The sequence below is a fragment of the Scylla paramamosain genome, chromosome 31 (assembly GCF_035594125.1).
Source record: "Scylla paramamosain isolate STU-SP2022 chromosome 31, ASM3559412v1, whole genome shotgun sequence".
In the NCBI taxonomy this organism is placed as follows: Eukaryota; Metazoa; Arthropoda; class Malacostraca; order Decapoda; family Portunidae; genus Scylla; species Scylla paramamosain.
Genome location: NC_087181.1, coordinates 6457091 through 6476672, shown reverse-complemented (window position 1 = coordinate 6476672; position 19582 = coordinate 6457091). Strand labels below are relative to the sequence as shown.

Genomic DNA, 19582 nt, shown 5'->3' with positions numbered 1-19582 from the left:
GTTGCATCGGTGATGGCTTGAAAAGTCCAGACTTGAAACAGGGACGGCGTTGGTGATGGCTTGAAGTCATACTGGCAGAAGCTGGCAGGGCAGGCTCAGCATAAAAATTTTGAAAGAGGCCATAAAAGCAGCTTGAAGAAAGCACCATAGACATGTAATAGCGTAGCAGCTCGCGTTAGTGACGGCTTAGCAGAAATGTGTTGGTGACAGCGTAGTAGGTTACTCAGAGGCAATGAAGGTAGCTGGAGTAGCTGGTAACGAGCAGACAGAACACATGGGCCAGGAGGACTTGTAGTGTCAACTCCTTCCACTGCTGTCACCATTTTTATGTACCGTGTACTAGAGAATGTATATAAGCTTCTTCTTGTACTAGTATTTCTGTAGAGATGACCAAAGAAATACAATCATAAAACAGTGCTGCCATATATTAATAAAATAACTGTACAAAATTATAATGAAGTGAAGTGGGTTACACGTCCACCTCCAAGGCCTGGTTGGATGTAGCTGGGCATGTCCGCCACCAAGGAAAGTTGGACATGGACTGCGGATGATGTAGGGATGGTTGCTGGCCATGGAATGTGGGTGGTGGTGGCAAGGGTATGGGCATGTGTCCCCATGCCAGCACAACATATATATATATATATATATATATATATATATATATATATATATATATATATATATATATATATATATATATATATATATATATATATATAGTATACAGGTGGCGAGGGGACAAAGTATGCCTCGCGCGGGAATTTTAATCAATTTTATGAGTACACATTGATTTTTTATTGATTTTAAGGCTCGGGTAAAAATGTGCCGGATACTTGAAGCTGCCGGATACTCGAATGCTGGATGAGAGGGATTTTACTGTATATATATATATATATATATATATATATATATATATATATATATATATATATATATATATATATATATATATATATATATATATTTATTTATTTATTTATTTTTGTCTATCTATCTATCTATCTATCTATCTATCTATCTATATATATATATGTTACGCATAATGTGGACAATTGCCTAATGTGAACATTAGGCAGAAAATTGCCTAATGTGTACATCAAGCAAGTAGGTTGCGTAAAGTTTACAAATTGTTAACATTAGGCAAAAAATGCCTATTGTTCAAATTATGCAGCTCAATTTTGCCCAATGTGAATAAGGAAAACATAATTAATTAATGCAATATTAGTATAAGTAAAATAGGTCAATCGATCTCAGGGTTCAGTTGAGTCCAATCACAAATTTTTGCATGATCTGCCTGGGTGACAGCGCGAGTTGCATTTAATTTCTTTTCTTAGGCAGCTGCACCTTCCTGATGTACATTGAGTAGTACATTGACACTTTGTATAACCTTGCCCACCAGTGGCTCTTGCTGTTGCTGTTCTCATCGATAGGCAGATATCAGGAACCTCTTCAGACTTTATAAGGGTCTGTTTGATCCCACTTAGGTCAGCTGGTGTAAATTTTGTTCTAATAATAACCTAACCTAACCTAACCTAACCTAACCTAACCTAACCTAACCTAACCTAACCTAACCTAACCTAACCTAACCTAACTATAACAGACCCAAAGTTTCGAACAACATTCGAACAAAACTGTAGACACTGGTTTGTCATTCAATTCACATTAGGCAAAATACCCTTGCCTAATTTGAAAATCATGCCTAAAGTGGACATTAAGCAAGTAAGTTGCCTATTGTCAACATCGTGCAAACAAATTGCCTAATATGAAGATTAGGCAATTTCACTGCCTAATGTTCACATTAGGCAATTATCCACATTATGCGTGACATATATATATATATATATATATATATATATATATATATATATATATATATATATATATATATATATATATATATATATTTATTTATTTATTTATGTCTATCTATCTATCTATCTATCTATCTATATATATATATATATATATATATATATATATATATATATATATATATATATATATATATATATAAACCAAGTTGTGTATAGCAAGAAAATATTCCTTGATCATTTATGCTATTCTCTACATGCATTAGAAAATTCAGAATGACACAAGTATGTCAGACAACTTTCTCCATTCAGTCTTGTTTCATCTGCATATCTCTTCCCCAATAGGTTCCCAAAGGTCACGTGTGGCTGGAGGGAGACAACCATAACAACTCAACTGACTCCCGTAACTTTGGCTCGGTACCAGCTGGGTTGATCCGAGGGCGAGCAGTGTTCAGGGTGTGGCCGCTCTCTGACCTGGGTCTGCTGGACTCTTCCTACTCTTCTTCCTCCTCAGCCCAGAAGTGGGAGGTGGATCAATGATGAAATGTTCCAGTAGAGGAGATTATTATTGCTCCCTTTTTCTAACCATGTAGGTCATCTTATAGTTCTAGCCCTTGTTGCTTGTCAGAAATTACAAGTAATTTATTAACTTTCTTATTATTTATTTTTTACACTCATCCTCACACATACAAGAAACTCAGAAAGAAGTATAGACAATGAAATACAAAATAACATTAATACAATAAGGAAAAGATCACTTCCTTCTCCACCCGCAGAGGTTAGGTTCCAGAAAATTACAGTGGTTGGTGAATTTGTTGGTAAAGATATTATACGGAGATATCAACCACTGCATGATATATAAAATTTAAAAAATGTATGACATTCTTATTATCTTTATTGCAGCCTGATTTTCTCAACTGCTGTAACTTACATGGGACTGGTGGGATGAAGTCTGCGTGCCTGCCAGTACACACACACACACACACACACACACACACACATACAAGTATTGATGTATGGAACAGTCTGGATGAGGAGATAGTAAATGCAGAAAGTATACATGGATTCAAGGCTAAGTTGGATATTAAAAGATATGGAGATGGGACAGCACGAGCATAGCTCGGATTCAAGGCTAAGTTGGATATTAAAAGATATGGAGATGGGACAGCACGAGCATAGCTCTTTTCCCATAAAGCACAACTAGGTAAATACAACTAGGTAAACACACGCACACACACACACACACACTTACACATAAGAGAGTGGTACATGTAAGAAATGCTCATGACTTTAATACATACAGACACATGCTATTTGGAGCTATTTTTTTTTCCACTTCAATGCTGAGCCTCCCTCCTCCCCCTCTTTTTTTTTTTTTTACTGTATAAATCAATTGAAAATTCTGTAAAAACTAAGGAGAAAAGTTATAATAACACTCATCACGGCCTATTTTTACCTTTATGGGAGATGCTTATAGAGTGCATTATGGTGCATCCTCCAGCCCAGCTGCCAACCTCCCCTCATCTTGTATGCCACTTTGACATTGTATTATTCTTGCTTGAGTGTTGTTTGTAAGCAGTATGATTGCCTTTTTGACTACATACATGTACAACTGTGTGAGATATATAAAGATAACTATACGGTGGTCTCCCACTCGTTACTAGTATTAGGGGACAGCAACCACTATGTTGAGCAGAAATCTGCAATATTTTTCCATCCCCCCTAAAGAGATACAGAAATTACATTTCAACACCTTGCAACCTCCTAAAAAGATCTGTATTGGCCAGTAAAATAAATACTAAACAATAAATGCTAAACAACAACCATTAGTGGCAGCAGGGGTGATCAAGAGCTGGAGTCACGGGCTTCATAACCTCTTTCAGCAAGCTCCTCTGTGAAACAAGTGAAAAAAGAAAGCAAGTGGCTAGAAGTAGAAGAGTATGGTAATGACAATGAAAGACAGCATCTTGCTTGACCAGTAAACAAGGAGAGAACAGGGTAGAGAGGAAGTATGTCAGGCTAGAAATCAAAGGAAGCACAAGGAATGGGATATGCTGTTACTCATACATAAAAAGGTGTGTTGTGGTTTCCTTCATGTAAGATGAAAATAGTGGTGGTGTCCCACTAACGAGATTTGTCAGGTATACTTCCCAGTGGTGCTGTGTGTGTGTGTGTGTGTGTGTTTGTGTGTGTGTGTGTGTGTGTGTGTGTGTGTGTGTGTGTGTGTGTGTGTGTGTGTGTGTGTATGCTATATTATTCTGTGTTTTAATTTTTTTTCATATATCCTTAATTCATTAAATTGATAGATATAAGCTTTTCCATAAGAAAAATCTTGGAATGGAAATGCACAATCTTATTTTGTAATTATTGTTGTTACTGCTGTGGCTGGAATGAGGCAGTGGGCCAGTGGTGCAGTGTGCGAGTTTCATCAGTGGAAGGGTAGTGCTGGTCTGTGGAAAGTTAGAGAAACGCAGAAGGGAGCGTGTTTGGTACTCGGCACCAAAAAAATAATAAATAATAAATAAAATAAAAAAATCCAAAGCCAATAACCATGTAAAAATAGGGGCTGCATTGATTGAACCAGTGATGAGCAGGTGTCCACTATGTGGACACTATTTCTCTGTGTAAATTTGTACCATACTTTCACAATTATTCTTGTATCTGATGATCTTACCGTCATTTTCATTATTGTTTTGGTAATAATATGTAAGAAACACAGAGTATTTTTGATATAGGTTATGATGGGATTTCAACTTCAGCCAGCTCATCCTGAGTTGGTTCATAGTCATCCCCAGATGACTCAGACTCACTGAGCTCATAATCAGAGTTCAGAAATATGTTCAGTGCCTCAAGGGCAGAAAGAGTGGAGTGGCAGCAGTCAGACATGGCATAAACATTCCTGACTACTGACAAGGATTCCATCACCATGGCACATGGGTAGAGTGGGTGAGTTGCTATTTCTCATTTTTTGCCCAAAATTGTTTCATGCATGAAACAGTTAGAACTTTATAGGAATAGACTCATCTATCCTTCCTCTTAAATATGCAATTCATAGTGAATGATTTGGCCATGGCAAAGTGAGGAATATATGCATATATAACTTTTGCCTTACTGCTGCCTTGTGTGCCAAGTTCACTATGGCTGTGGTTGGGTGTGGCATGAATGAAAGAGGACTGTGCAGCAAGCAAGACCAATTGTACATGATAGAAATGAATGAATAGTGACAGTGGTGAGTGCATGAAAATGATGTTGCTTCGTTGACCCCTGGAATGTAGGCGAACTTGGCAGGGCCACTGGCATATGGGCCCAGTTAGAGTGTGAGGCACTCTGTAAGAAGTACCTTGAATCTGCTGTGGCCTCAGGGTTAGAGTGAGGGACAAGGAACAGTTTCATTATGAAGGGACAGGGGTAGACCAGTGTATGCTGTTGGGGCTTGCTGTGGTACAGTGAGCCATGAGACTATCCCTTTCCACCTGGGTCTGACAGGGGCGAGAGTATGAATTGAATGTTGACAGGGCTCTGAATGTGAATGATCTGTGTAAATGTGTGGTGCTTTATCTGGGCCATCCCTTGTGGGGATTGCCAGCTTTGTATTTAGATAGTATTTTCTCATTATGTATACTTCCTTAATCTCCTAGGTTAGCTCACTGTCTTGGTCCTGAACCACCTTTACTATCCTCTTTCCCACTTTCCTCATGCTATTTTTCCTCTCATATTTAATCCTTTGATTCCTTTGCCTTGAATAACACAAATTTTTTTTTCTTTTACTGTATCTTTGATCAAACTTTCTGTTCTTCCTTTGCTCCAAATATTTTTTTTTTTTTCTGTTCAACCCTATTTCTCATTGAATTTTCCTTTTCTTTGATTATCTTTACCACTGCATTCAATAAATCTTTCTTAGTTATCTGCTGTTGTATCACTTTTAAGTCCACTACCTTTTGTTGTTGCTTCTCCTTCCACACTTTCTTAACAATTCATTAACACTTTCTTCATTTGCTTCAGTTTACATTCATATTTATAAAACTTGCTTTAAGTTCATCATTTTCCATCCTTAAAAATCTCACATTTTGCATTACATACATCTCAATTACTCAGCTTCCATTGTTTACATATGAGGCCCCCCGCGACAGAAGAGTACTAAGTGCCAAAATCAATATTCGCCAGAAATGAAGGTCAAAGTTTTGTAACTTTTACGAAAATGTCAATAGCCGTACAATAAAGCTAGAGTAAAGTTATATACACCAAATTAAAGCCCTGAAACACACCTATAACATAACATTAAAACAGAGGAAATAAAAAAATCATCATCTGGGTGAATAATCAACGCAATAATGGGATGTGAGAATGGAGGAATACTCTTCCACAATGCAACTAGATTGAGGCAGAGCGGGGCTGAGGCGGGAGAAGATACGGCGCTCTCATTGGCTCAGCGCTCTGACGTCACAGCACTCCGCGGTCTCTCATTGGCTGGATGGAGATAGTACGCTTCTGCACGGGCGACTTCCAACACCAAGTCAACACCTAGTCGCTAAGGAAAAAAATACTTTGCAAACAACGGGAAATTGAACCTTGTTAACATGGTGGAAAAAGTATACTATCTCCACCAAAATGCGCATTAAGCCTTGGAGCACCTGATGAGGCAAAAAACGCCATTTTGCTCCCGATGGCGCTTAGTACTCTTCTGCCGCGGGGGGCCTCATATTGTCCATAAGGATTTCCACTTGGCTCTCAAGCTCAATTACTCTCTTTTGCAATATGAAACCTCTATCAAACTCTCTCTAAACACTAAAAATCAGTAATGATTTGCTAATTTTGGTGATCAGTAAGGCCTGGATTTATTAATGAGTTATGAGCTTCATAAATCCTTACAAAGTTCATACCTCTTGTAAGGGTGATTTGCTAAACATTCATGAACTCTGCAAGGCACCCATTTCTTTTTTTTTTTGGCCAAGGGCAACATTTTTTTTGGCCAAGGACAACAAAAAAATGTAATAAAAAAAAGCCCACTTAATCCCAGTTCCCATACAGATGTCAGATAGAATGATAAAAGAAAGTCAACAAAAAAATGTAATAAAAAAAAGCGCACTTAATGCCAGTTCCCATAGAGATGTCAGATAGAATGATAAAAGAAAGTCTTGTGGAGTGAGGCCATGGGAGGAGGGAAGGCATGCAGTTAGCAAGATCATTATGTTAGATACTTTTTAGAAACCCCTTTAAGTGATGTAAGCTAGATCAATGAGTGCCTCTTCTCTACTGTACAACCAGCAACATAAACTGAATTGCAAGTTGTATTAGCAAATGATCTTGGAGTGAGGAAGGAGAGGATGTTCAGAAATCTAAATATTTTTCAGGTGGGCAGTGAACACCTCTTGAAATATGGGTTTCTGCAGAGGGAAATACTGCAGTGGTGTAATGAACTTTTATTTCGGGTGAAGGAGATGAAGATGATAAAGAAGGAAGAACAAAGGAAAAGAAGAAGGAACAGAAGGAAGAATATGAAAGGAAAGAAGAGAAAGAAGGGAAAAAAAGAAATGGAAGAAGGAAAAAAATTAAGGAAGTAGAAAAAGATGACAAAAAAATATACAGTGATTGAACTAATAAATCTTGTTTTGTTGATGAAAAGTATCGCAGAAGAAATAGTTTTTAATCCAAACCCACCAGATGCTCCTTTACCTGTATAACTCATAACTTGAATAATTTAAATTTGTTACATATTTTCAAATTACTGTTGACATTTTATAAGTTGTAACAAGTTTCTGCAGATATTGGTTTGAGGTGAAAGTACAAGTTATTCTAAGAAAATGTTCAATGCTCTTATGCATTTTGAGGCCTTGTTTGGCCATGGTATAAAATTCCAGTGTGACAGATGAACAGATGGATGGCATATCTGCATACTCCACATTACTTAAGCATATGGCATTGCTGAGTTTTTTTTTTTTTTTTTTTCAAAATTGTCAGAACTATTGTTCCAACAGGATAATTTATCATGGTGGCTAACAATTTCAATTTAGATATAAAGATCCAGTCTCTAAAAGCCTGATCATAATATTACTAGCCTCAAACAATTTATGGCAAGATGTAAAAGCTTACATAAGTCTCTCACTGCACATAATATCAATAGAGATGAAATGTGTTTCATATTCCTCATAAATTACTTACTATCCCCTGTAAAGGAAATATAAAAAGGGTGCTGAAGGAAAACATGTTAAATATAGAGAAAGTTCTGGATTGTTTGAGAAATGAAGTATTCACAATTGAGAGTAGTACATCAATAGTTGAGAGTAATGCATCCATAGCTAAGATGGAAATAGAACATTATGCAGATAGATTCAATACAGGACTAAAGAGGGAAGAGAAGCTTAAAATTCAATGTAAATTATGCCACAGACAAAATCATCCATGGTTCAAATGCCACAAATACAGATCCTAATTCAGAGGATAATGTAATGGATGTTTGGAACCTGAGCACTACAATAAAGGTTGCACAAATCCTAACATAAAAAAATGCAAATTTTGCAAAAAGAAACACTGCCATTCCCTTTGTTTAAAATCTAAATCAACAAATCCCAAAGAAAGGACTATCTTAACTACTACACTAATATTACTCCTTGTAGCAAAAGGAGGTAAGAACACTAAGTTAAGGGCCTTGTTAGACCAGTGTTCACAAAAAAAATTTTGTCCTCAAGTCCTCTTTGGCCATAATAAAGTATAAATTGATTGACAAAGAAACCCTAATGCTACAGGTGATCAGATAAACAGGGATTTTATAAAGAAAGTGGATATGCATAACAATAACCATCATGCTCTTCACTATTTATCACATCATGGCATGAAAAAAGATAGCATAACCACTCCAGTTAGAATAGACTATGATTGTTCAGCTAAACAATCCCCTAATTCATTAAGCCTCAATGACTGCTTGTTAACAGGTCCAAGTCTAGTACCTGACTTAGCTCAGATTCTACAAAGATCCAGGCACCAAAAATGTACCTTCATGTCAGATATAAAAAACACATCACTGATGGTAGATGATGAAAAAGATTGAGACTATATTAGATTTCTGTGGCCAAGAGATCCCTTAAATCCTGTTTTCCCATTTTACATCTTTAGGTTCAAGGTTGTTTTGTTTGAAGCCACCTGTTCTCAGTATCTACTTAATGCCGCCATTGCCCATCACCTAACTGATTTCCAAGAACAGGAGGACAGTATTAAGAACATAAAACAAGGAATATATATTGACAACCTACAGGGAACAAATAAGCATGAAGAGGATCTATTAGAACAATACTGGCAGGTACAGAGAATAATTAATAAGGCCCACCTGATATAAGAGAATGGGTAACTAACAATCCCAAACTACAAGATCAACTTGAGATATACAATGGTATATCTAAGAAACAAGACCAAGTTAATCTGGAAACCAGGTACACAAACACACTTTCAAAATCAGTGACTTTAAGGATCCTGATAAAATAACAAAAAGATCATGCTTAAGTATGGTGTCAAAACCATTTGATCCACAAGGCTTATTGCTTTACGTAACAGTCAAGTCAAGAATATTTTTACAAGGCCTGTGGAAACTAAAAACATCATGGGATCAGACTCTACCTGATAAACTTTGTGATCAACAGAATCTACTTAACAAGGAACTCAAAACAGCAAACAAAACAGAAATGCTTAGAACAACCATAATACAAGAGGAAACAGACTTGCATATTTTTAATACCAGCAATAAGATATGTGGAGTTTGTGCCTACATATGTAACAGTGGGTAAGGGAACTTGATAATAGGTAAAGCAAAGGTTGCCCCATTAAAAAACCTCACCTTCCTTAAATAGAACTAACTGCGGTCCTCTTAGCTGCTAGGCTAATCACTTCATCCATGAAGCCTATTAGGGTGTAATTAATGTAAGAAGCATTAACTTATTGTGTGACAACCAAATCACTCTATATTAGTTACAAAGTCAGAAGACATTACCCATATATGTGGCCAGTAGTGTAAGAGAAATCAACCAACTCATTCCTAATGTAAACATAAAATATGTGACAACTAAAGATGTTCCAGCATATCTCCTAACTCAGGGAATAAATATAGATGAGCTAAATCAGTCCTCTCTGTGGTGGCAAAGACCCTCATGGCTGGCCCACAAAAATGAGTGGCCAAAAGTGCAAATTAACATGACTCAACCTACTGAGACAAATAATTCTAAATACAGTCACAACACCAGCTAAATTATTGGAATACAGCAAATATAACTAGAGATAAAAAATATTAGCCTAAAACTCCTTTATTAACAGAAAGTGTTGAAGTCTTTCAAGATCCAGTTCCTCCCATGACTTCTGGCACCTAGCCAGAAACATCTCCAATAACTTTGCTTCTTCATCTTTCCCTCCTTTATTTCAACCTGATGGCACCATTGCCATCTCATCTATTTCTAAAGCTGAACTCTTTACTCAAACCTTTGCTAAAAACACTACCTTCAATAATTCAGGGCTTGTTCCTCCCTTTCCTCCATCCTCTGACTACTTCATGTTACTTATTAAAATTCTTTGTAATGATGTTTTCCATACTCTCGCTGACCTAAACCCTCGGAAGGCTTATGAACCTGATGGGGTCCCTCTTATTGCTCTCCGAAACTGTACCTCCATGCTTGCACCTTGCCTAGTCAAACTCTCTCAAGTTTGTCTGTCAACACCTACCTTCCCTTCTTCCTGGAAGTTTACTTACATTCAGCTTGTTCCTAAAAAGGGTGACCATTCTGATCCCTTAAACTACTGTGTTATTGCTTTAATTTCGTGTCTATCTAAAGTTTTTTAATATATCCTCAACAGGAAGATTCTTAAACTTATATCACCTCACAACCTTCTATCTGATTGCCAGTATGGTTCCATCAAGGCCACTCTGCTGGTGATCTGGCTTTCCTTACTAAGTCTTGGTCATCCTCAAAACTTTTGCTGTTGCCTTAGACATAACAAAGGCTTTTGATAGAACCTGGCACAAAGCTTTGATTTCTAAACTATCCTCCTATGGGTTCTATCTTTCTCTCAGTGGCTTTATCTCAAGTTTCCTTTTTGACTGTTCTATTGCTGCTGTGGTAGACAGTTACTGTTCTAAAATCTATTAACAGTGGTTTTCCTCAGGGTTCTGTTCTGTTACCCACTCTCTTCCTATTATTCATCAATGATCTTCTAAAACAAATTTCTTGTACTATCCACTCCTACGCTGATGATACCACCCTGCACTTTTTCACGTCTTTTCATAGACATCCAACCTTTCAAGAAATAAACAGTTCACACAGGGAAGCCACAAAATGCCTGACTTCTGATCTCACTAAAATTTCTGATTGGGACAGAGCAAACTTAGTATTATTCAATGCCTCAAAAACTCAATTCCTCCATCTATCAACTTGAAACAGCCTTCCAGACAACTATCCACTCTCCTTCAATGACATTCAACTGCTCCCCCTCTTCTACACTGAACATCCTCAGTCTGTCCCTTACTTATAATCTAAACTGGAAACTTCACATCTCATCTCTAGCTAAAACAGCTTCTGTGAAGTTAGGTGTTCTGAGTTGTCTCTGCCAGTTTTTCTTCCCTCCCCCCCACCTCACCCCTGCTGCTAACTCTGTACAGGGGCCTTATCTGTCCATGTATGGAGTATGCTTTACATGTATGGGGGGGTTCCACTCATACTGCTCTTTTAGATGGGGTGAAATCAAAAGCTTTTCATCTTATCAACTCTCCTCTAACTGACTGTCTTCAGCCTCTTTCTCATCACCGCAGTGTTGCATCACTTGCTATCTTTATTGCTATTTTCATGCCAACTGCTCTTCTATTCTTGCTAATTGCATGCCTTCCCTCCTCCTACTGCCTCACTGCATAAGTCTTTCTTCTTTCTCTCACCCCTATTCTATCCACCTCTCTAATGCAAAAGTTAACCAATATTCTCTATCATTCATCCCTTTCTCTGGTAAACTCTGAACTCCCTGCCTCCTGTATTTCCATCTTCCTATGATTTGAACTCTTTCAAGAGACTGGTTTCAAGACACATATCCTGCATTTTTTATTAATGCTTTTGACTCTGTAAAGGGACTGGCACCTCACTGGGCCTTTCTTTTTTGTTGCAATTTTTGTTGCCCTTGGTTGGTGTCCCTCCTACATAAAAAAAAAAAAAAAAGGAAAATGGGTACTTCATTATATAGATAACTCCAAGGCTAAGTCAAAGGGTTTGGCTATATCAATACTGCCTAATCATTAAGGTGGGAGAAGTAGAGGCAGCAGAACATAAATTAATTAAATTAATACAAAAGGAAGAATTTTTTAAATACACCTTGTTCATAAGAAAGGCTGATAGATTATCATATACAAACATAATACTCTATGGGTTGTACCTAGAAAATGACATCATAAAATGTGGTGGGAGAATACAACTAGCTAATGTGCCTGAGTCAACCAAACATCCTATTTTGCTACCTGGATATCACCACATGACCAACCTACTAATACAAAGATGTCATGAACAAAACTACCATTATAGCACCAACTTTATCATGGCTTATATGAGGCAGAAGTGATTAGAAAATGTAAGACATGCCAGAAATGTAAAGGCAAACCATTCTCTCCTGCAGATGCACTTCTACTTCCACAATTTAGAACATAAGTGAACCCTTTAGCATAACAGGACTGGATTTTACTAGTGCTCTAAAGGTTAAAGGAGAGGCTAGTCAGGTTGCCAGGGCATATATCATTCTGTTCACCTGTGCCACTACCAGGGCCATCCATTTAGAACTGGTATCTGATTTAACAAATCAAAACTTTATGAATGCCTTTAGATGATTTACAAGTAGACAGGGTCTACCACAACTTATATTAAGTAATAATGCAACAACATTTGTTATGGCTGCCAATTAGCCATGTCAAGGAAATTATGGAAGATCCTCGTGTAAATAGCCATTTAACATCAGTCAACTGTGAATGAAAATTTATTACAGCTTAAGCCCCCTGGTTTGGTTTCATATGGGAGAGGTTAATAGGGAGTGTAAAAACTGAATTAAGGAAAGTCTTTTGTCACATTTGATGAACTATCATATGAGAATTAAGATCCACTATAAATGATAGACCCTTAACTTATGTAAGCAGTGATATCAGTGAACTCATATTAGAATTAAGATCCGCTATAAATGATAGACCCTTAACTTATGTAAGCAGTGATATCAGTGAACTCAATGCCATAACCCCTTCACAGTTATTAAGAGACAAAAGATTGAAATCTTTTCCTAATCAGCTTTCATTAGAAGAAATATCTGACCCATCTTAGGGTTCTTCACAAAATTTAAAGGAGACTCAATTATAAAAATAAATTTATAAATGATATATGGAAAAAGGTGGGTCTCAGAGTCCCATAGGTGCATAGTTCCCAAAGAAGGCATGATATGGCCACAAGCCAGGGACGTCATCCTCATTCATGATGATGGGCTGTGGTTCTGGTGAAGACTTGGTAAAATCACTGGCCTACATGAAGGACAGGACGGGTTAGTAAGGGCAGTGTATGTAAAGACCTCCTCAGGCACAACCACTTGCCCCATTGCCAGATTGTATTCACTCAAACAAAGTCTGGTGGATGTAGCACCCTCCACTGATAATATCCAGCAGCAGGGGTCTGTCTGTAACCAGTGACCCCTGCAACAAATGGCGGCATGCTCTGCAGACTTATGGAAATAAAAATTGAAACCAGCCAAATTTAATGTCAAGTTTACCCCATGTAAATATTTATGATATAAATTATTTCTCTTGGTGGTGGGAGTATGTTGGAACTATTGTTCGTGGTGATGGTCATAACAATCTCAATCTCAATAAAAATGTATGAACCAATGAGGATCCAGGTTGGGTGGATTCACACTTCTTGAACACCTCGCACTTGCTCTCTCTCTCTCTCTCTCTCTCTCTCTCTCTCTCTCTCTCTCTCTCTCTCTCTCTCTCTCTCTCTCTCTCTCTCTCTCTCTCTCTCTCTCTCTCTCTCTCTCTCTCTCTCTCTCTCTCTCTCTCTCTCTCTCTCTCTCTCTCTCTCTCTCTCTCTCTCTCAGCTTAGTTACATTCAATGAGTGATTGCAGTGACACTCTTGCTCTCACTCAAGCTCTTACACTCCTGCTCCTGTTCAAGATAGTTATATCTCAGCTTGCAACTGGAGCACTTCGCCACTTATCTTCACTCAGCATATCACTACTCCAGACAGACATTCTACTCAGACATTACAACTAAATACTCTATTAGTGGCAGGGCTGTGCTGGTATAGGTGCTTAGCTCAGTGTATGTCTGTCTAATACCAAGAAAACATCTGGCATTAGCCTTTGTATGCTGATTCTCCAAAAAATTATGCAGTACAATCTAAATATATTCATTGTCACTGTCTTGGCAGGAAACTGCAAGTGACTGACTGACTGTCAGCTGATTTGATACTAGCCTCTCTTCCCTGTCCCTTCCTGGGAAGGCATGGCCTAATGTAGCACATCATTTTATTTGTCATCACTTACAACTATACTATCCTTGTGTAATGTTTACCAGTAAATCAGCTGTCCATTAATATTGCTAATCTCATTATGGAATGCTGTAGTGATCCAAAACTTATAGAAATCATGATTGAATAATTAACAATTTTACTCATGGATATCCCACATCTACACATCCTGCCATGGCCTCTTCTAGCCATTGTTGTCCACCTACATTACACTACACTACAAAATGCACATGTGCATAGAACATTTTCAATTTGAAATAACTTGTACTTTCATCTCTAGCAATATCCACAGAAACTCAATGTTACACCCTGTTTAGGTTGAAATTATTGTTTTTTAAACAGTATAGCTTTTATGATCCATAACTGTATCACTCTGAATCTGAAGAATATCATTAAGGCATTATACATAACATTATGTAAGTTAGAAGTAATATTATATCCTCACTGCATATTTATCATGGAAATAAGAAATATGTTGCCTTCTGATATTACATTTGATTGAATTTCTACCATTACTAATATGGCATCTATTGTGTGCTTCCTGCTACAACATGCTGCCTCCCCTTGGCAGTGTTCACATGATGTCTTGTTGTTACTGTGATTGGCACCTGTTGGCTAAGAGGGAATGTTTCAAGTGCTATGGTTGGATAATGATAAATGTCAACAAACACAAAAGTGCTATCTGTCAGCTGTAGAGCAAAATCATGGTAGAGTTTGCAAGTTAAAAATTGGTGGATTTATGAAACATTAGCGAATCAATTAGGAGAGAGTTTTATTGACTTCTTATCTTTCTATACTTGGAACTTTGTAACATGGGACTGTTAGTAAATGCTGGACCAGGTGTAAACAAACCATCTTCTTTACCTCCAATTCACTTTACCATGACTAACTTAAACATTTCACTCCCCCACAATTCATCATTTCCTTCAGTTGTCCACTTCTCCCAATTTACTTCTTTACAGTTGAAGTCACCCATGATGGTCTGGATTTCACAGTGGTTTATCAGTTTCTCCATATCTGATAATGTTTCTTTTTAAATTTCCTTGTGTTCTTCAGTGTTCCACGACCTTGTCCTTGGGGTACATACATCACTGCAAAGTTCCTTGTGGCTTTACCCTCATTCCAAATCCCCACTTTAATCAATTCATCATTATTGCTTCCATAAACTACTTCATTAACATGTGGGTCTTTCTTGGTTAAAATCATAATATCTCCTTATTTGTTTGTCCTCAACTTTTCCAATTATATTTTCAGTCACCTATGTTTAAACACTCAATGGATTTATCCAGTTTTATATATGTTAGCCTGATGATATCAGGTTCATTTGTTTTGGAGTACTTGTTTAACTCAGTATTTGCTGTCATCAGCCCATTTTCATTTTTAATTTCTGCCTCCCTCCACCTTTGTTTTTTATGTACCATTTTCTTATTTCATACCCATCACTTTCCAGTACAATTTTTTTTTTTCTCTGCCTCTGATCTTTCCTCATTTTTTTGCTTTTGCCTCAGACCACGGTTCATTCACTTTTGCTCTTTCCTCCTCATTAAGGTCTTTCTTTATCCAGGTGTTTCTGTACTTCTCCATTTTTTTTTTCCAACCTATTTGCCTCTGCCAGGGTTTCTTCAGCATCTATCAGTGATTTAAACATTATTTTTAATGGCCATGTTTTTTCTTGCACATATTTTCCCAATCTTTGGAATTCTTCATTTTCATTTTCTAAGTTACTACCATTACTCTTAATTTCCCTTACTATCTTTGCAATATTAATTCTCTCCATCCTTTCTCTCTCAAATGTGTGTGGTAATTTATCCTCTCATCTCAAAGACTAGTACACATTTCTTCTTGTCTACAGTCTCCCTTACCAGGTTCTCATTTTCTTTGATTACCATAACAGTTGACTCCCTTACCTTTTCTTTCAATGTTCTTGACAATGTCTCTGAAATTTTCTTACACCACTTCCTTCTCATTTTTTCATTTGTCATGTCTTTCTTCCATCTTCTTTACCCCCTCTGAACTGACTTTCACTTTAACATTTATTTCCTTAAGAATTACATCATGACTGTTACACTTAACCTTCAGTGCGGCATTCTCTTTCTTTAGTTTTTCCAATCTCACTTTCATCTCGCTGTATACCTTTAGAACAATATCATATTTTTCACACTTCTTTCTCAGGTCATTATTGTCTTTGAATAATTTGTCCTGTTTTTCCAAAATTCCAGCAACAACTTTCTCATTGCTCTTAACTCCTTCTCAACATTAACAATCTTTCTCACATTTGTTCTCTTTCTTCCTTAAATCCCGAGAAAACCCTCATTCCACTCAACTTGCCAAGTTGCCTTAACCCCAGAGGTCTTTCTATAGAAATACCTCTAGCTTGTGGAGTTGGAGTACAAGTAGATAAGGGTTTTTTTACATTACCTTCATCCATGGTGCCATGGTTGAGATCTTCTCTATCCACTTCCCACCACAACAAACATATTTACAGGATAATTTTGAGACAAGACACACACTAGCAGCTTCCCTTCCCTTTGTGCACATATCTAGGCATCTTTGATGAAAGCGGTAGTCAGCAACCCACTCATTGTGTGTGTGTGTGTGTGTGTGTGTGTGTGTGTGTGTGTGTGTGTGTGTGTGTGTGTGTGTGTGTGTGTGTGTGTGTGTATACACGTTTTTTTCATTCATCAAAGACTATATAATCCTTTGTATAATCACTGTGCATTCACATGCTTTCCCTACTACTACACTAAAAAAAAAAGATGTGTGAGGTGACTGAGTCTGTGTATGTTTCTGTCAAAAGGGAGAGAGCTACATAGAATAGCCACCACAAAAAAAGTAAGGCTGTTATTCAACTTTTTTGCACAAGACAGTAGAACAGTCTTTTCAGACCAAAGTAAGACAATGTGTGATTTCTATATCAGTAGTCTCCACAAATCCATGGATTTATGAATCTGATACTATGTTCAGTGAACAGGTGCATAATTACCCATATATAACCTTGATTATATGAATTTTGCAATTGGTGAACCTGTGGTTGAGAAGGGAATAGTGAAATGAAGATATCCCATCTGCTTCATTCATATTTTATGAGATTATTAAGTTCCAGTGAGATGAGTTATCAGTCCTTTACATGCTCATTTCAATCACTGCTTATGACTCAACTCATGGAAAGATGAAAATCTATGCTCAAAATCTCCATGACAAGAACATCATCTTTCATACCTTCCAAAGCTTTATATCATGTGGAAAAATGCAAATGAAACTTTATTTCTTCAGTGAATATAATCTAAAGAGGCATAGCTCACAAGAAAACCACTTTCAGCAGGGGAAACTAATTTGAGTTCTATAGAGCTGGCCCACATAGTACATCAGTGATAGTGATCCTGCTGCCTTTGTGCATTATATGCCTATTATAAGTCAGAATTATATATATGTGCATTCTGCCAAGAGATGATTTATCCATGATAACTGAAAGCTTTAGGGTGGAGACACTTACCATGTTTTGAGTTTAGTAATGGTGCTAGGATGACATCATCTTTGTTTTCTACTATAGACACACACTTGTCACAATAGTGAACATACTTGCAGTGTAAGCTCTTTGCTTTCAGATAGCAAACATCATATTCATGTTGTCTTCAGTTCAGAAGGCTTCAGGGTGAAGACATTAGTATTAGTCTACTGAAGGTACCCAGAATGCTATATAGTTGCTGCTATCAGGTTGAAACAATCTTGTGATAAATTCAACTGGTAGTAGCTGTATTTTCTGTAATAGCTCCATTAATACATTCTGGTTACTGTTGCCATCAAAAGTAGTCCAACAGGTAACTAAGTCAAGGATGAAAATTGTTTAGTAACTGTATAAAATTCTTGTTTGAAGTTTGAGTATGTAAATGTGTACATTATTTTTATGAACTTTGCACAAAGTAGAGAAACACTAGCATTAGTTGGTCAAGAGGAATGAATGTTTTGCTGAGAAAGTGTGATATTTTGAATTTTTAAATGTATATAACAAAACTTATAATTAGATAGGTAGAGTAAATGGATAGGCAGGTGTGTGGATTGGGCAGGAATATGTGACATAATTAAGGTGCATTCTTATTTTTGTGAGTAATGAGCAGTGTGTGGCTTGACGTTATGAGATTATGATCATGAAGATTTGGTGTGTCAGGAAGATTCTTCAGAGGGATCCCAGTACTGTATTCTGTGTAAGATTAATTTTTCTTTTCATGTATTATTTTATGATGAATTGATAAGAATGTGTGCATTCTGCAGACCAAGCAACAGTTGTGTGTTAATCTTACAAATACATGTAACAACAGCATAAACATCTGCTGTGTTCACAATCATTTCAGTACATTTCCAGCTGGCCCTTCCTACTGAGGCTGTTGATTACTGCTATACCCCATTTTGGGTATGACATTTGATTGATTATGATAATATAAAAAATTCTTGTCAAAAGAAAGATGGATTTGATGTAGATATGTAGTGAAGAAATAGATTGTTTTGGCATTTGATGTTATATTTTTACCCTTCTTAATGTGAGGAGTCAGGCGGAGCTAGAAGTATCGTGATGTTCAGTCACTTAGCGTGGGGTTTGATGGGAAGTGTTTGTTTTGGAATGGGAGGAATTTTGGTGCAGAAGACGGACACTTGAGGCATTGGTTTAGAAGTCTGGATTGTGTGGCTTTGTCAGCATAGCAGGTACGTGATAGTGTATTTCATTGTGAAGATATTGTTGGACAAAGTGTTGGATGTTAATGAAATGTAGGGAGCGGGAGAGAGGATGATTAGAGTGCACCATGGGTGAATTGCAGGAGTTTCACAGTGATGCTTAAGGACCGTAGCCACAGCTGTCTTCCCCAGTGTATGCCTGTCTACTGGAGGAGTGGTGTAGTGTGTGGCCATCCTGAGCCCTATCAGTTTGTGGTGACAAGAGGGAGACGCCTGTCATCACTGTCAGCAGGGAACCAGAAGCATTTGTGTGAACGACTGTTAGCCATCGTGTCCCTCAACTGGAAATTTTGAGGTGGACAAGTTTTATTCAGTTATTTCTTTTTGTTGTGAGTTTACACGAGTTGTGTATTGATTTATTTTGATATCCATTAAAGTGTTATTTGTATGTTTTATATTTACTCTGGCAGGAGATTTTGTTTAGATTTCACTCCAGTGGTGAAGTTAAGGTGAGCCCCAGGCTGGCTGGTGGGCAGCTGGTACTTCATTATATTAAAAAAATTAAAATTGTGTAGTCAGCAAGGTAT

General features: G+C 37.3%; 1 protein-coding gene across 5 annotated transcripts in view; it reads left to right on the top strand.

The window, feature by feature from the left end:
* LOC135116427 (mitochondrial inner membrane protease subunit 1-like) overlaps window positions 1-18836 on the top strand; it is a 130430-nt gene extending 111594 nt beyond the window's left edge. For 2 of the 5 annotated variants that reach the window (XM_064033879.1, XM_064033876.1), the window contains one exon: window positions 2157-2464. In XM_064033879.1, the coding sequence (XP_063889949.1) occupies window positions 2157-2351 (195 nt within the window). In that variant the 3' untranslated portion in view covers window positions 2352-2464. Of the gene's footprint in view, window positions 1-2156; window positions 2465-2714; window positions 5716-7162 lie in introns of those variants that run through there. The other 3 variants (XR_010276310.1, XM_064033877.1, XM_064033878.1) reach the window with 3 other exon arrangements.
* Window positions 18837-19582: the final 746 nt, after the last annotated feature.